The sequence below is a fragment of the Hypanus sabinus genome, chromosome 5 (assembly GCF_030144855.1).
Source record: "Hypanus sabinus isolate sHypSab1 chromosome 5, sHypSab1.hap1, whole genome shotgun sequence".
NCBI lineage: Eukaryota > Metazoa > Chordata > Chondrichthyes > Myliobatiformes > Dasyatidae > Hypanus > Hypanus sabinus.
Window position 1 is genome coordinate 167,527,418 of NC_082710.1, and position 17,587 is coordinate 167,545,004.

The 17,587-nt window shown below is 46.1% G+C and overlaps 2 protein-coding genes across 3 annotated transcripts in view; one reads left to right on the plus strand and one right to left on the minus strand.

Annotated features, from left to right (window-relative positions):
- Window positions 1-10,054, minus strand: part of gtf2h4 (general transcription factor IIH, polypeptide 4) — a 130,889-nt gene extending 120,835 nt beyond the window's left edge. Inside the window, exons 1-2 of one of the 2 annotated variants that reach the window (XM_059970842.1) lie at window positions 9,907-10,016; window positions 2,169-2,281 (exon numbers count right to left, since the gene is read on the minus strand). The gene's annotated coding sequence lies outside the window, so the exon portion shown is untranslated. Of the gene's footprint in view, window positions 1-2,168; window positions 2,282-9,906 lie in introns of both variants that reach the window. The other variant, XM_059970843.1, reaches the window with a different exon arrangement.
- The window catches only part of sh3bp5lb (SH3-binding domain protein 5-like, b), a 32,296-nt gene continuing 23,647 nt past the window's right edge, over window positions 8,939-17,587 (plus strand). The window contains exon 1 of the mRNA XM_059970850.1: window positions 8,939-9,287. Within this exon, the coding sequence (XP_059826833.1) occupies window positions 9,093-9,287 (195 nt within the window). The 5' untranslated portion in view covers window positions 8,939-9,092. The remainder of the gene's footprint in view (window positions 9,288-17,587) is intronic.

A 17,587-nucleotide genomic window follows, 5' to 3' on the forward strand; every position in this document is an offset into this window, starting at 1 on the left:
AAAATCTGGAGCAACAAACACAAAATGCTGCCTGACCTGCTGAGTTCCGTCACTCTGCTGTACACCAGTGTTAAAGAGAACAAAACAAGAGATTCTGCAGATGCCAGAAATCCAGAGTAACGGCTATAAAATGCTGGAGGTACTCAGCAGGTCAGACAGTATCCACAGAGAGAGAAAACACAGGTTCAGGCTGAGAGGACATATTCAGTCCTGATGGCCAAAACAATCAGTTGTTTTCTCGTTTCCATAGATGCTGCCTGACCTGCCGAGCATCTCCAGCATTTTGAATGTGTCATCAAAGAGAACAAAATGATTGTTACAGTGGAACTGCAGTAGCATTTAACAAAAACATGATAAGCAATGAGATCTTCAACCTGAAAAATCAAATCAATTTCTCTTTCCACAGACTGGCTGAGAGATTTCAGCAGTTTTTTAAAATTTCATATTTCCAACATCTGAAGTACTTTTTTTCAACTTTTACCCAGACGTACAAATGGGTTTCCGGCCGACTGAATTGCATTTGGTACCTTAGATAGGGGAGTCCTTGCTTGGCTGAAATGCTCTTCTGATTTGGCCAGAAAAGATTTCTAATCAATAGCACAACTAAACCTGCACTCAGGAGTGAAACAGAAAATGTTCTATCATTGAAGCCAGCTTCTGCAGTGAGATGGAGCATCGTGTGACCAAGGTTTATTAATAACCTCAGTCAAGAGAAAGATGTCTCTAATATGATAGGATTGTATGCAAATTAAAAATAATTTGATGCAACTTGAAACTAAGTCTTAAATTTAAGCAAACCAGAATTCAAGACATGAGACATGAGCCAGTTATGGTCTCATAAAAAGTTACCTTTGGGCCATAAAATATAGAAGGAGAAGCAGAATTAGGCTCATCAAGTCTGTTCCCCTTCAGATCTTCACCGATTTATTTTCCCTCTCAACCCCGTCCTCCTGCCTTCTCTCCATAACCTCTGATACACCTACCAATCAAGGACCTAGCACCTTCTGCTTTAAACATACCAGTAAAAGATGGTTAATATTTAAAATCAGAATCAGGTTTAATATCACCTGCACGTATCAGAAAATCTGTTAATTTTGTGGTTATTTGTTAACTATACTCATGTATAGTTCAATGCAATATTTAAAATAAATAAATAAATTGCAGTAAATATGTGTATATTAAATAGTTAAATTAAAAACAGTAGTGCAAAAACAGAAATAATAAAAGTGAAGTAATGCTCATCGGTTCAACGTCCATTTAGAAATCAGATGGCAGAGGGGAAGATTGACTCAGCTCTGATGAAGAGTTCAGAGTGGCCCTGCTCACTGAATATTTAAAGAATGTGACAAATTGTAGCAAGGACAAAAACTATACAACGAAAAATGATTCCTGCTGAAGGGTCTCGGACTGAAACGTCGGCTGTTCTCTCTTTTCCGTTGATGCTGCCTGACCTGCTGAGTTCCTCTAGCATTGTGTGTGTTGTTATACAACACAAAAACCATCCCAGCCATGGATATGAAGAGAAATTAACTACAGTGTTAGTTTCATGGTTAATATGGATGGTGTTCTGAGCTCTTTTATCGTCTCCTACTTTAGCGGTGGCCTTCTTTCCAGCATAAGCTCAAAGCTTAATTGACGATTGCAGAATATTTAATTCCCTTTGCAACTAAGCAGCAGGTGAAGAGGGATGGCAAGGCAGTACTGGTGGTGCCTCACACTTCCAGCAGGCCGGGTTCCAGCCCCGACCTCAGGAGCACGCCTGTCCTTTCTCGCCGATTGCACGGGTTATCCCTGGGTGCTCCAGCTTTCTCCCACATTTGGGATGGAAGATCAGTTGGGCAGTGTAGGGCACTGTGAGTGGGTGAGTAGTGGAATCTGGGGTGAGCTATTGGGAATATGAAGAAAATGGCAGCCCTAGTTATTGAAGTGATTCATGTGGGTCGGGTATCTCTTAAATCATTACAGACTTAGACAACGTTCCTGAATCAGATTTTGTCTCTTATTACAAGAAATTGGGTTATGGGTAAATCCTCTCTCTACCATGTTTGTGGAACACAGCATCAAGTATTTAACTGAGGAAGCCTACTAAAACCCTGTTGGTGCAATATTCAGTTCTAGACACAGAGCAAACAATAACCGTGAACTGCAAGAAATTGAGTTTGACTTACCTTGCGAAAGAACTTATCAGATACATGCTATCAAACAGCAAAGACTGCACCAGGCCATCTTCACATGGAACGGCGCGGCCGAATGACAATCGCGCGCATTTCATTGACGTTGCCTAATGAGTGATAGACCGCTTTCAGGTGACATCATCATGAGGCTCTGAACTTCCGGTTCCGCACTCTCAAACAGACCGCGCTTTCCAAAGCATCTCATCCGGTTGCGTATTAATTCGTTTAGATTTTCACACCGATTCGTGATTTATTTTTCTGTCGCAGCACTACTTACAGGAAAACCATTTAAGACATCAGTGGGTGTCAATGTTTTCCATAGCCAATTAAGAATTCTGCTCACTCTTGGGATAGAAAATGTTATGGAATCTTTGACAACTGGGAGACTATGCAAATAATTATGAGATAAATGCAGGTCATCCGTTTTGTTGTCGTTGGTAACATGGCCAGCTCACATTTGCTGTCGTTAAAATTTGGCCGTGAGATCTTTTATGTTGCCAGGCGTTAGCTGGATTAATGTCTCGTTTAGTAATTTACATACTGCACTTAAATATTGGTGAAAATCAGTGAGTTCACACCATAACATGAAGTTATATTTAATTTAGAATAATATCACACTGTTAAACAAGATAACCAAAGTGTGAACTTTAGAACATAACAGAACTGCAGAGGACAGCCCTTCCTCACATGACGTTGTACTAGCCTTTCAATCATAAAAATCCAGCAAAATTTCACAAAACCCTAAGAAGTGACTTTTGTAAATGTCAAATAGCTTTGATTTGAAATAGTAAATTTTGGAAAAAGATAAATTAAGTATAAACATATGTAGCACCACGTGCAGCTTTACAAGAACATTATGATAAATTACAATTAAAAATATTATTCTTTAGGTGTGATTGGTTTAAAATTTTGAAACGTTTAACATTCTGCCTATGTAACTGGGTTAATTTTGCAATTAAGTGTATATATATATAAAGTGCATCCGCAGTTTGGACTTCGCTCTCATCATTGATGTCCTTATTGTTCCTGACAGCCACGAGGAGATATATATACTGTATATATGTGTGCGCATGTGTACCCTGGGCTAGGTAACCTTCAAATCCAGATGCACAGTGATCAAAAAGGGCAAGGTTACTAGCGAGTTCAGTCTTCAAGCACAGTGAGAAGTCATTCCATCCATAGAGGACAACCCAGTAAAGAGTCTTGGAAAGTGGTATAATACAGCAATGACGGATGGCGCCAACATCACCGGCACTGTAAAGCAAACTGAAAAGTGGCTGAAGAAGATCAGGAAAACCAGACTTCCTGTTAAATCTAAGACATGAGTGTACTAACATAGTCTTCTACCAAGGCCACTCTGGCTTTTCATGGTGTATGAGTTCCCCAGAAGGCATGGGGATTGAAAAATCAACTGTGGAGGTGGCTGGGGATTCCTCCAAGTTCTTCTCTACATAAAATCAGGCCATCTGCAGCTCCCATTGTCAACGGTAGTGAGGAGTTCAAGGTTGCAAAGCATAGAGCTGCGTTAACACTGAAGGGCTCCAATGACAAGCGGATAAACCAAGCAGGAGTCACAACAAAATTGGGCCACCAACTCGGCCACAGACCAGAGAGTGAGCTCCCTGCAATTGAGAGACATCATTGGCAACCCATGTCTGGGACAGCAAAGCCTTGGCTCTGCACTCAAGTGCAAGTGCAAGGGATAGGCGTGACGTGGTCCAGGCAGAGGTTCTGAGCCGTGAGGACAAAAGGCGGTTATCGAGGGCAGTGGAGTTAGGGCCACAGGGTGCCTGGACGAAATGAGATCATCCCCAGCATAAGGTCACTTGGGCAGAGCTTTGTAGACTTCGGCATTTCTTTCCTCACGGTCTGTGTACAACACTCTCCCGACACTGTCACAGCTGCACACATGGGGCTGAGAGAACACCCTAACTAAGCTTTGTGGCCAGTGGGGTTCACTGGCACACATACTGTCAGGATGCAAAACAGCTTCAACACAAGGAGGGTAAAGGTGATGCCATGACAAGGTCCTGCTGTCCCTTGCTGACACAGTGGAGCAGGAGAAGTGCAGAAAGAGACCAGCTGGCAGAGAGGCAAACAGGGCCGTCATTTTCATCAAGGAAAGGGCCACAAGAGGCCTAAATCCAGTCTGCTGCAAGCTGCCAAATCGTGGGAGATGAGGGTTGATGCAGGGAGGAAACTGCAGTTCCTGGAGGTGGTACAAACCCGCACTTCGACCAGACGTTGGACTGTGGTCCACCAAGGACAAGAAAATCATCCTAGCAGAGTTCACAGTACCACAGGAGGAAGGCCCTTAAGTACCAGTCCTTAGTCCAGGAGTGCAGGGACAAAGGATGGTAGACGTGGCTATTCTCCGCAGAGCTCAGCTGTAGAGGGTTCCCTGCGAGGTCAGCATGGAGGTTCCTGTCTGCACTGGGCCTTGACGAAAAGAGCAAGAATCAAGCAGCTCACAGGAGGGGGGAGGACGCAGAAAGAGCCTCTTGCTGGATATGAAGCAGGTGAGAAGAGCTGAGCTGGAAGTCAGGAGCAGATGGGCAGCGACTTGGTCACCACTTGGTCACCAGAATGGCGGTGCAGACTCGAGGGGCCGAATGGTCTACTTCTGCACCTATTGTCTATTGATCTATCTATTCACTGCTGACCCGCCAGCTGGAAAGTGTAGTGGTTAACAGTTGAAACACTCGAGGAAGGTTGGGCACCATCTAATGACATCTGCTCCTGGCCGAAGGCTACGGCTACCTCGTCAGGAATCTGAAGAGAGCACCCCAGTGTATGATGCACCATGGTCAGCATGGTCTGGTTGAGCCAAAAGGTCTGTATCTATACTGCATTGCTCTATGCCTGTATCTATGACTGTCTCTGTGACTGACCTCTATCTGTGACCATCTCTGAGACTGGACTGTATCTCTGTCTTTGTGACTGACATGTATCTCTGACTGTCTCTGTGACCGACCTGTATCTCTATGTGACTGACATATATCTCTGACTGTCTCTGTGACTGACCTCTATCTATGACTGTCTCTGTGACTGGCCTGTATCTGTGACCGTCTCTGAGACTGGACTGTATCTCTGTCTATGTGACTGACATATATCTCTGACTGTCTCTGTGACTGCCCTATATCTGTGACTGTCTCTGAGACTGGACTGTGTCTATGCTTGTATCTGTGACTTGCCAGTATCTGTGACTGTCTCTGTGACCGACCTGTATCTCTGACTGTCTCTGTGACTGTCTCTGTGACTGACCTGTATCTCTGACTGTCTCTGTGACTGACCTGTATCTCTGACTGTCTCTGTGACTGGCCTGTATCTGTGACTGTCTGAGACTGGACTGTGTCTATGCCTGTATCTGTGACTGTCTCTGTGACTGACCTGTATCTCTGACTGTCTCTGTGACTGTCTCTGAGACTGGACTGTCTATGCCTGTATCTGTGACGGTCTCTGTGACTGACCTGTATCTCTGACTGTCTCTGAGACTGGACTGTGTCTATGCCTGTATCTGTGACTGTCTCTGTGACTCGCCTGTATCAGAAGATCGTAAGACCATAAGATGTAGGAGCAGAATTAGGCCATTTCATCATGGATGATCCAATTTTCCCTCCCAATTTCCTGCCTTCTCCCTGTATCCCTTCTTGCCATGACCAATCAAGGACTGATCAACTCTGTGTTAAATGTACATAAAGGCTCGGCCTCAACAGATGCCTGTGGCAAAAAATTCCACAGATTCCCCATTCTCTAGCCAAAGAAATTCCTCCTCTAAAAGGACGTCCCTCTATTCTGAGTCTGTATCCTCTGGTCTTAGATTCTTTCATCTTAAGAAACAGCCTTTCCACATCCACATTCTAGCGAACACAGGCCCAGAACTATGAAAAGCTCTTCATATGACAAGCTGTTCAATCCTGGAATCATTTTTATGAATCTCCTTTGAACCCTCTCCAGTTACAGCACATCCTTTCTAAGATAAGGGTCCCAAAAATCCTCAAAATCTTCCGAGTGAGTCCTCACCAGTGCTTTGTAAAGTCTCAGCGTCACTTCCTTGCTTTTATATTCTAGTTCTCTTGAAATGAATGCTAACATTGCATTTGCCTTCCTCACCACAGACTCAAACAGCAAATTAATCTTTAAGGAATCCTGCACAAGGACTCCCAAGTCCCTTTGCACCTCAGTTTTTTGTATTTTTCTCTCCATTTAGAAAACAGTCAACCCTTTCATTACTTCTACCAAAGTACGTGAACATTCACTTTCTGACACTATTCCATCTGCCACTTCTTTGCCCATTCTCCTAATCTGTCTGTCCTTCTGTAGCCTACTTCTTCAAAACTACCTGCCCCTCCACCTACCTTCATATCGTCTGCAAACTTTGCAACAAAGCCATCAATTCCATCATCCAAATCATTGAGATAACTTAAAAAGAATTGGTCCCAACACAGACCCTTGTGGAAAACCACTAGCCAACCAGAAAAGGCTCCATTTATTCCCACTCTTTGCCTCCTCCCAATCAGCCAATGTTCTATCCATGCTACAATCCTCCCTGTGATACCATGGGCTGGTAGCTTGTTAAGCAGCATCTTGTGTGGCACCTTGTCAAAGATCTGAAAATTCAAGTACACAACATCAGCTGATTCTCCTTTGTCTATCCTGCTTATTATTTCTTCAAATAATTCCAACAGATTTGTCAGGCAAGATTTTTCTTTGAGAAACCATGTTGACTATGGCCTATTTTATCATGTCCCTCCATGTATCCTCAGATCTCATCCTTAATATTGACTCCAACATCTTCCCAACCACTGAGGTCAGACTAACTAGTCTATAGTTTCATTTCTTCTGCCTCTCTCCCTTCTCAAAGAGTGGAGTAACATTAGCAATTTCTCAGTCTTCCAGAACAATTAAAAAATCTAGTGATTCTTGAAAGATCACTACTAATGCCTCCACAATCTCTTCAGCCACTTCTCTCAGAACCCTGGGGTGTACACCATCTGGTCCAGGTGACTTATCTACATTTTTACAAACCTTTCAGTTTCCCAAGAACCTTCCCGCTAGTGATGGTAACTTCACACACTTCATGCCCCCTGACACCTGGAACTTCCAGCATACTGCTAGTGTCTTCCATCGTGAAGACTGATGTAAAATACTTATTTAGTTCATCTGCAATTTCCTTGTCCCCCATTACTACCTCTCCAGCATTGTTTTCCAATGTCCATTGTACATTCTCACTTCTCTTTTACACTTAATGCATTTGAAGAAACTTTTGGCATTCCCTTTAATATTATTGGCTAGATTACTTTTGTATTCCATCCTTACCTTCTTAGTTGCCTACTATTGGTTTTTAGTAGGCAAACCCAAACCTCTAACTTCCCACTAATTTTTGATCTATTACATGCTCTCTCTGGATTTTATGTTGGCTTTCACTTCTCTTGTTAGACACGTTGTGTCACCATAGGCATCCGTTAGTCTCATGGGATCATGGATTTGCACTTGGAAGGTTTCCAGGGCGCAGGCCTGGGCAGGGTTGTATGGGAGACCAGCAGTTGCCCATGCTGCAGGCCTTCCCCTCTCCATGCCACTGATGTCATCGAAGGGAAGGGCACTAGAACCCAAGCAGCTTGGCACCTGTGTCGTCGCAGAGCAATGTGTTGTTAAGTGCCTTGCTCAAGGACACAACATACTGCCTCAGCCGAGGCTTGAACCAGAGACCTTCAGATCACTAGACCAATGCCTTATCCATTAGGCCACGCGCCAAGTGTTAGGTTACTTTCCTCTGTTAGGTCATCCCTGCCGACAGAATCCAAACTGATAAACCTGCTGTTGAGGGGGTTGGCCACAGGGTTACTCTGCACTAGTTCTTTAACCCCTTTCCCCTTACTGACTGTCACCCAGTTTCCTGTGTCCTGCACCTTGGGTGTAACTATCTCACTATATGCCCTATCTGTCACCCCTTCAGTCTCCCAAATGATCCTATATCTCTGACTGTCTCTGTAACTGACATGTACCTCCACCTGTCTCTGTGACTGACCTGTATCTCTGTCCCTTGTGACTGACCTGTATCTGACTGTCTCTGTGACTGACCTGTATCTCTGTCCCTTGTGACTGACCTGTATCTGACTGTCTGTGACTGACCTGTATCTCTGTCTCTGTGACTGACATGTATCTCTGTCTCTGTGACTGACCTGTATCTCTGTCTATGTGACTGACATGTATCTGACTGTCTCTGTGACTGACATGTATCTCTGTCTATGTGACTGACATGTATCTGACTGTCTATGTGACTGACCTGTATCTCTGACTGATTGGGGATAATGGTTCAGCTCCATCAAAAGCCAACAGAAACCTAAGAGGTTGAACATTCCTCTGTGCTGTTTTCAACAGGGACAATTAATCAGTAACGGGGATGGACAACTGAGGTAAAAGATCAGGCGTAATCTAATTTAGTGACAGGGCAAATAGGTGACTGTAATTCCTTTTGTAACTTGTTGTGATCTAAAAAATAGTGTGGTTTCAAACCTACGCATCAGATGAAAATCCAGAAACTTGAAATAAAACATGGAAACACGCCGGGCATGAGAGTTACAAATCTTGTTCTCTTTGCTTGGATGATAAGGGAACGTACTGTTGCTGCAGTCTTTCAGTTCAGTGGAGCTGGGCTCCGCTACGCTTGTTGGACACCCGGGTGCCCCGCCGCTCCAGTGGGCGAGGCGGCCCGCCGGCTCGGCCCGGCCCGGCCCGGCCCGGCCGTGCAACAAGATGGCGGCGGCCTGGGGGCCGGGCGACGCCGCACGGTGACGTGCAACGGCAGGTCGTTTTGGCCGCGGTGGCGGCGGCGGCGGCAGCGGCAGCGGCAGGGCCTCCTCCCCCCGAAGCCGAGGGCATCGAAGCCTCGGCCTCGGCCCTGTTTATGGCGGAATGACGGAGCCGGGCGCCCAGAGGGAGAGTCCCGCTGGCGGCGGGGAACCGGGGCCGGGCCCGGCGGCGCAACGGGAGGGCGCCGGGGCGGACGGGGAGCTGGAGGCCCGGGACGGGGAGCAGAAGCAGAAGCAGAAGCAGAAGCAGCAGCAGCGGAGGCAAGAGGACGAGGAGGAACTGGACCCCCGTATCCAGGTGACGGCAACCTGCCTTCTGCAAAGGCACAACCGGTCACAAATTAAAGCGCCCTTGCTTGGCGTCCCGTCCGTGTATGGGACCCCATTTCCCGGCCGTGCGTGGAGTTGAGACTGACCCCCTTCTCCCCCAGCCCGCTGGGCCCCCTTCCCTTCTGGGTCGGTCTCGCCAGCCTCTCCCCTCAAGTTTAGGTGTCGTTCTTCGACTCCCGTCCTTGCAACAGATTCCAGTCAAGGGCACAAGGGAGTGAATTCGGCTGCTGATTTCGTGTGATAGTGTCCTCCTTTGTGCGGGTCTGCATTCAAGGGAATGCTCCCCGCTGGTATCAAGTTTGCCAATGTTTTGGATTTTGTTTACATGCCGGCAGGAGTGGAGCTCTGCAAAGTGGCCGACTTCTCCAGTGTTGCAAAGTTCGGTTGCTCCGGCAGCAAGTGGCTCTCAAATAATTAATTCTGTGAACTTTAGAAGGGTAACTTTAGAGAAGAAATATATTGTAAAAGAATTAGGAACAGGAACCTGCTCTGGCTTTCAACAAGATTACCATGCTTATCACGCGTTGATAATATTGTAAGATTGTTTTCGCTGAAAAAAGGCTCGCAACCCTTTCAAAAATATTTACCTCATTCCTTGTCTTAAATGGGCAAACCCCTTATTTTTAAGTAGAAACTCTTCGTGCTGGAATCTCCCATGAGGACATGATCTCTTTACTGCCTTGTCTCAGGATATTACTTTCAATCAAGTTCTTTCACCCTCTTCTAAACTATAGCGACTGCGTCTGATTTGTCCAAACCTTTCTTCAAAGACAACCCAGGCCTTTGGCGGTGAACACTTCTAGCTGTGCTTGTCGAAGTTTCTGGATCCCAGGGCAAGGTCTTGACCCAAAATGTCCACCCACCGTTTGCCTACACAGATGATGTCTGACTCGCGAGTTACTCTGGTAGCTTGTTCTTTTTTTTTGCCCCAGATTCCAGCATCTTGTGTCTCCTGAGGATTTGTGCAAAGCTTAGAATGATAACTGACAGAACTTGTGAAATTTGTGGTTTTGTGGCAAGTGTGAGACACTGTTAAAGTTAAAACAAGTTCTTAGATGTGGAGGATTTGGACAGGCTGCAGAAGAGGTTCGCTGGGATGTTGGTCTGGATTAGAGGGTATCAGCGATCTGGAGAAGTTGGGCAAGCCTGGATTGTTTTCTCTGGAGTGTGGGAGGCTGAGGGGTGATGGGCAACCCGTGCGCTGTGTGAAGCCTGCATCAAGAAATGCAAATTCAAAAATGATAAATTTTCTGTTTTTATTTAAACTTCTATTCTGTGAGAGCGAATTTTATTCTATACCTCAAACTTCTCAGCAGTGATCAATCTAACCTTCCCTCTCACATAGCCCTTCATCTTTCTTTCATCTGTGTGCCTACCTTAGAAGCTTTTAAATGTCCTTAATTTCTCTGCCTGTACCACCAACCCCGGCAGTCCGTTCCACAAAATTGCAAATCTCTATTTAAGAAAGCCTACCCTCGGACATCCCCCCTCCCTCCCAGACTTCCGTCCAATCACCTTAAAACTAGGTCCCTTCTCTTGTACACCTCTCACCCTCCTTCACTCCAAAGAGAACAGCTCACTCACCTTTCCTCGTAAGACATGCTCTCCAATCCAGGCTGCATCCTGGTAACTCTGCTGTGCACCCTCTATACCTCTTTATTGAGTCACCCCTCATTCTCCTTCACTCCAACTCACAAACACGAGAAAATCTGCAGATGCTGGAAATCCCAAGCAACACACACAAAGCGCTGGAGGAACTGAGTAGGCCAGGCAGGAAAAGGGTAAACAGGCGATTTTTCAGGCCGGGACCCTTCTTCAGGACTGGAAAGGAAGGGGAGACATCAGAGTTAGAAGCTGGGGGCAGGGGGAGGAAGAAGTTCGAGGTGGCAGGTGATAGTTGAAACCAGGAGGGGTGAGGTTAAGAGCTGGGAGGTTGATTGGTGAAAGAGATAAAGGGCTGGAGGAGGGGGGAATCTGATAGGAGAGCACGCCTGGGTGAGCGTGTGTATGGAAGTGTACATCTGTATATGCATTTACAGTTAACCTTCCAACCCCAAGATCTTTGAAGGAATTGGAGCATGTGGGTAGTCCCCAGGAACACGCTGACTCCATGCCGACAGTGCTTGAGGTCAAGATCAAAGCTGGGTCTCACGAGCTGTGAGACAGCAGTCCAGCTACTGAGCAACCCACCAATCACTTCTGCAACAAAGGCTTCAGCTATATTAGTTACTAATTTTGCAGCAGGAGTGTGAATAATTTTCCTCTTCATCTGCAGAGTCTCTTGTTCCCAGTTAATTAGATGTTCCCTTTGCACGATGAAGAGTAATGACTATTTTTATTTTTGCAATTCCCCCTTGGTTGAATGAAGCCAACCATCTGTCAGTCATTAGATATTGGTGCTGCTGGCAAGCCTCGATGTTTTGTGCCCCCCCTCACCTCCCTCAGACCTGGGTGAAGGTGCCCCCATGAGAACGGGAGGCAGAGAGCTGAAGGCAGTCCTGATTGAAGGGTCTCGGCCCAAGACGTGGACTGTCCCGAGTTCCTCCAGCATCTGCAGAATCTCTTGTGTTTGACCTGCAGAACAGTGAAGAATAGTAATGTGTTGTCATGGCTGAGTTGGTTTATTATTGTCATGTGTACCAAGCTACAGTGCAAAGTTTGTCTCGTACACCGTTCATACAGATCACGGTGCGCTGAGCTGGAACGAGCTAAAGCAGTAACGACGCAGATGAATTGTAAAAGCTGCAGAGAAAGTGCAGTGCGGGTAAACCATGAGTGCAAGGTCATAATGAGGTAGGTTGTGAGGCCAGGAGTTCATTTTATCGTGCTAGAAGTCTGTTCAAGAGTTTGATTACTGTGGGGTGGAAACTGTCCTTGAGCCTGGCGGAGAGCGCTTTCAGGCTTTTGTACCTTCTGCTGGATAGCAGAGTGGAGAAGAAAGTCTGTGGTGGGTGGGGTCTTTGATAATGCTGCCTCCTAGACTGTAGATAGAGTCTGTGGAGAGCAGGTTTCCATGACGTGCTGAGCTGTGTCCACAACTTGCGGTTTCTCGTGGTCACGTGCAGAGCCAAAAACCTGTTGTGCACCCAGACTGAATGCTTTCTACGGTGCCTCAATTAAGAATGGTCGTTTTCAAAGGGGACATGCCGAATTTCTTTGGAGGTGAAGGGTTTGTGCTGTGTCCTGCCCATCAGTTGGCCACAGATCTGAGAGATGTTTACAAAGGCAGTGTCCTTTGCATCTTGTCCTTATGGATCATCAATTGCCCCACTTACACGAATTACAATTTACCAGCGCTTAATCCATAGCCACCAATATCTTGACGATCAAAGTACCTCAGAATCAGGTTTATTATCCCCATCTTATATGAGTTGAAATCTGTCGTTTTGCGGCAGCAGTTCAGCGCAAAGACGTAAAGTTACTGTAAATTACAAAATACAAAGGAATAACGAGTCAGTGTTCATGGACTGTTCAGAAAAGTAACGGCGGGAGGGGTGAGAATCTGAATTGTTGAGTCCTCCCCTATGCTAGTAATAAAACAGGACATGTCCCAGATGGCAAGGGTCGTTCGTGATGAATATTGCCACCATGAAGGTGTCCTCACTAGTGGGGAGGGCTGTGCCTGTCCAAAGGCCTGTTTCTGTGCTCTGTGACTCGAAGGACAGCGGCTGCCAATCAAATGGCTGTGTACTGTTGATTGTCAGGGCAGGGCACAGACCCTTTGGCTCGAGGGCAGAGGTTTAATGTGGGCAAATGGGCATGTCCTGTCAGGAGGGGTTGGACAGATTTGGATTGTTCTCACTGGAGACGTGATAGAAGTTCTGAGGAGCAGACAGTTGGTATCTTTTTCCCTGGGTCGAAGGCTAACACAAGAAGGCGTGCATTCAAGGTGAGGGGGGAAAGTTCAAACGAGATGGTTGCTGCCTGTCACTCCGCTGGCATTTAGGGCAGCAATGAAACTCCTCCATCTCTGGCGAAGTTCAGAGCTTCCTTCAGTATGTCAGCAGCTTCCTCTCAGTTTTCACTGTCATGTATATCCCAGGAATACCATCACACTCAGATGAAGAAGGATTCTTCTTCGCTGTTTCCATAACTATTTTTTCCATTAGCCCTGAGCTGAACCTGGAGGACCGGTACCACTCTTAGTCTGGCCTCTTAAGTTTGGCATGGGTGACCCTACCGAGAGTCGAGGCTCAAAGCCCTGACTCCAGCCAGCATAGCTGTGTGGGTCACTAAGGCACTCAAGCCTCCAAACCCCATGCCAAGGTTGTGATCCTCCTAGGGGTTCAAAGGGGACGTGTGGGCCAATTTATGCTTTTATTCGAGTATGGTGGGTGCCCAGTATGTGATGCCAGGGTTGGTGGTGGAGGTGATATGATAGAGGTGTTAAAGCAGCAATAGGCTCTTGAAAGTGCAGAGAATTAATGGAAAAAGGCCACGTGCATCCAGAAGGGACTGGTTAATTTGGGCATTGTTGTTGAACGTCATGGGCCAGAGGACCCGGTTCTGTGTTGTACTGTTTGGTGCTGTACGTGAGATTAACATAGATGGGTATGACAGCCACAGATTAGATTAGATCAGCTTTATTTCTTCTATATACAGTGCGACGCACAGTGAAATGCCTCCTTTGTGTCAACGCAAATCAGTGACGAGTGCTGTACGGCCAGCAAGTGTTGCCATGCTCCTGTTGCCAACGTAGCAAGTGCCCACAACTTAACTGGACGTATTTGGACTGTGGGAGGAATCCAGAACACCCAGAGGAAACCCCCGTGGTCACGGGGAGAATGTACAAGCACCTTGCAGGCAGTGGTGGGAATTGAACCCTGACCTCACAGCTGGCATTACTCTGACCGTGCGGACGAGGTCGTAGGGTCATTTATCAAGGAAGAATGCTCTCCAGCCCATCTCGTGCATGCCAACCAGGTGCCCATCTAAACTAGTCTCACTTGCTCTTGTTTGTCCCCTGTCCCTCTAAACCTTTCCTAACTCATAGATGAATGGACTTTACAAGTAAACCTTATTGAGTCATAGAACACAGAAACAAACCCTTTGGCCCATCTAGTCCATGCCAACATTTAACAAGCCTAGTCCCATTGACCTGCACCTGGACAATAGGCCTCCTTACCTCTCCCTTTTGTCTACCTATCCAAATTATTCTTAAGTGTTGAAATCGAACCCGTATTCACCACTTCCGCTGGCAGCTTGTCCTACAGTCTCACCACCCTGAGTAAAGAAGCTCATGTTCCTCCTAAACATTTCACCTTTCACCCTTAGCCCATGACCTCTAGTTCTAGTTTCACCGAGCCACAGTGGGAAAAGCCCTATCTATACCCCTCATATCTCCCCTCAATCTTCTATTCTAGGGGAAAAAATTTTAACATTCAATCTTTCCCTATAATTCATGTCCTCAAGTCATGGCAACATACGTAAATTTTCTTTGCACTCTTTCAATCTTATTTACATCTTTCCTGAAGGCAGGTGACCAAAACTGGACATGATACTCCAAATTGGACCTCACCCACATCGTATGCAACTTCAACATAACACCCCATCTCCTGTACTCGATACGTTGATTTATGAAGGCCAATGTGCCAAAAGCTTTCTTTATGACCTTATCTACCTGTGACGCCACATTCTAGGCATTGAGAATCCGTATTCCCAGATCCCTCTGTTCTAATACACGCCTCAGTGCCCTGCCATTTACTGTGTAAGATCTACCACGGTTGGTCCTCCCAAAAGTGCAACACTTCACGTGTCTGCATTAAATTCCATCTGCCATTTTTCAGCTAATTTTTCCAGCTGGTCCAGATCCTACTACAAGCTTTTATCGTCTTCCTTGCTGTCCACTACATCCCCAGTCTCTGTGTTATCCACAAATTTGCTGATCCAGTTTACCACATTACCATCATTGATATAGCCAACAAACAACAATGGACCTAGCGTTGATCCCTGTGGCACTCCACTAGTCAGGGAGGTAACCATTTTCTACCACTCTCTGGTTTCTTCTGTGAAGCCAATGTCTTAATCCAATTTACTACCTCATCCTGAATGCCGGGTGATTGAAACTTGGCCAACCTCCCATGCGAGACCTTGTCAAGTGCCTTGCAGTGGACGTTGTTTATGAATTAACTTTCCTGGTCACATCCTCAAAAAACATGATAAAATTGGTTAGACGTGACTATTAGATGACTGCACAAAGCCATGCTGACTATCCCTAATCAGTCTTTGTCTGTCCATATAACTAGTTATCCAGTCACGCAGAATACCTCCCAGTAACTTTCCCACTACTGCTGTCAGGCTCCGCTCTATAATTCCCTGGCTTATTCTTGGAGCCTTTCTGAAACAACTGAACAACGTCAATCCTCCGGCACCTTACCCGTGACCAAGGTTGTTTTAAATATCTCTGCTAGTCCGAGGGAACACGTTGTCAGGCCCTGTGGATTTGTCCACCCTCGTTGCCTCAGGACAGCAAACACCTCCTCCTCCGTAATCTGCATAGGGTCTGTGACCTCGCTGCTGCTGTGTCTCACATCTGTAAACTCTGTAACCATTGACTGAGTAAATATAGATGCAAAAGATCCATTTAAGTTCTCCCCCCCCCATCTCTTTCAGCTCCACACATTGATGACCACTCTGATCTTCCAGAGAACCAATTTTGTCTTTTGCTATAATTTTGCTCTTAATGTATCTGTAGAAGTCTTTAGGATTCTCCTTTGTCTTGTATGCTAGAGCCACCTCATGCCCTCCTGATTTCTTGAAGTGATCTCTTGCGTTTTCTTGTACTCCAAGTACTTCATTTGTCCCTGTCTGTCTCTACCTGCTATGTGCCTCCTTCTTCTGTACCAGGGCCTCAATATCCTTCAAAAATCAAAGTTCCCTAAACTTGTATCCTTGCCTTTTTTTTATATAGGAACAGACAAACTCTATACTCTCAAAATTTCACTTTTAAAGGACTCCCTCTTACCAAGTACACCTTTGCCAGAAAACAACCTGTCCCATTTCACATTGGCCAGATCCTTTCTGATAACATCAAAGTTGGCCTTTCTCCAATTTAGAATCTCAACCTGAGGGCCAGACTTATCTTTATCAATAATTACCTTGAAACTATGGCATTGTATCACCTGTCCTGTTTCATTCCCGAATAGGAGATCTAGTATCACTCTCTCTCTCTGGTTGGGACTTCTATGTACTGATTAAGGAAACTTTCCTGAACACATTGGACAGACTCTTATCCCTTCCACCCCTTTTACAGAGTGGGAGTCACAATCAATATGTGGAAAGTTAAAATCATAACTTGTATTTCTTGCAACAATCAGCAATCTCTCTGGAAACTTGGTCCTCTAAATCCCACGGACTGTTGGGTGGTCTATAACATAATCCCATTAATGTGGACATGTAGCGGTGTGCCACACGCAGCGCTGGAATAACGACAAGCAGATGGTGAGTTGCAGTTGCGTAAAAGATTTATTCAAACTTAGCGGCCTCGCTTTTAAGCTTTCCTGTTTCCGCCCTCCCCGGGTGGGAATGCTGTAGGGGGTGCATATTCACAGTCCCTTCCCACTTGCGGGCTTTTCCCCTCGCTGGTGAAGAAGACCTGGCGCTCTTTTTGGGGCCGGCCTCTCTGCTGGCGCGGGCCATTTTGTGAGCCGGTTCGAGTGCGCTGGGAAGTGGGTCACCATAGACATACTTTTCTTATTCCTTAGCTCTCCCCATGAAGCCTCGGCAGACGAGCTCTCCAGTCTGTGCTGTACGTGCACTGCTGTGACATTTTCCCTGACTAGTAATGCCACCCCTCCCCCTTTACTCACTGCTGCTCTGAAACACAGTTCCCATGAACAGTGAGCTGCCAGTCCTGTCCCTCCTGTAACCAAGTCTCAATAATGTCTACAATATCATAATTCCACGTGCTGATCCATGCCCTAAGTTCATCCGTCATTCCTACAATACCCCTTGCATTGAAGTATATACGGCTCAGAACATTAGTCCTGCCTTGCTCAACCTTTTGATCCCTGACTTTGTTGGTGGACTTAATGTCTTTCTCCACAACCACTCCACTTTCTGTTCTGGTACTCTGGTCCTCATCCCCCTGAAACTTTAGTTTAAACCCCACCATTCAGCACTAACAAACCTTCCCGCTGGGATATTAGTCCCCCTCCAGAGAGCAAACCGTCCGTTCTGTACAGCTCCTGCCTTCCCTGAGAGAGAGCCCAATGATCCAAAAATCTGAAGCCCTCCCTCCTACACCAACTCCTCAGTCCAGGAGCTCCT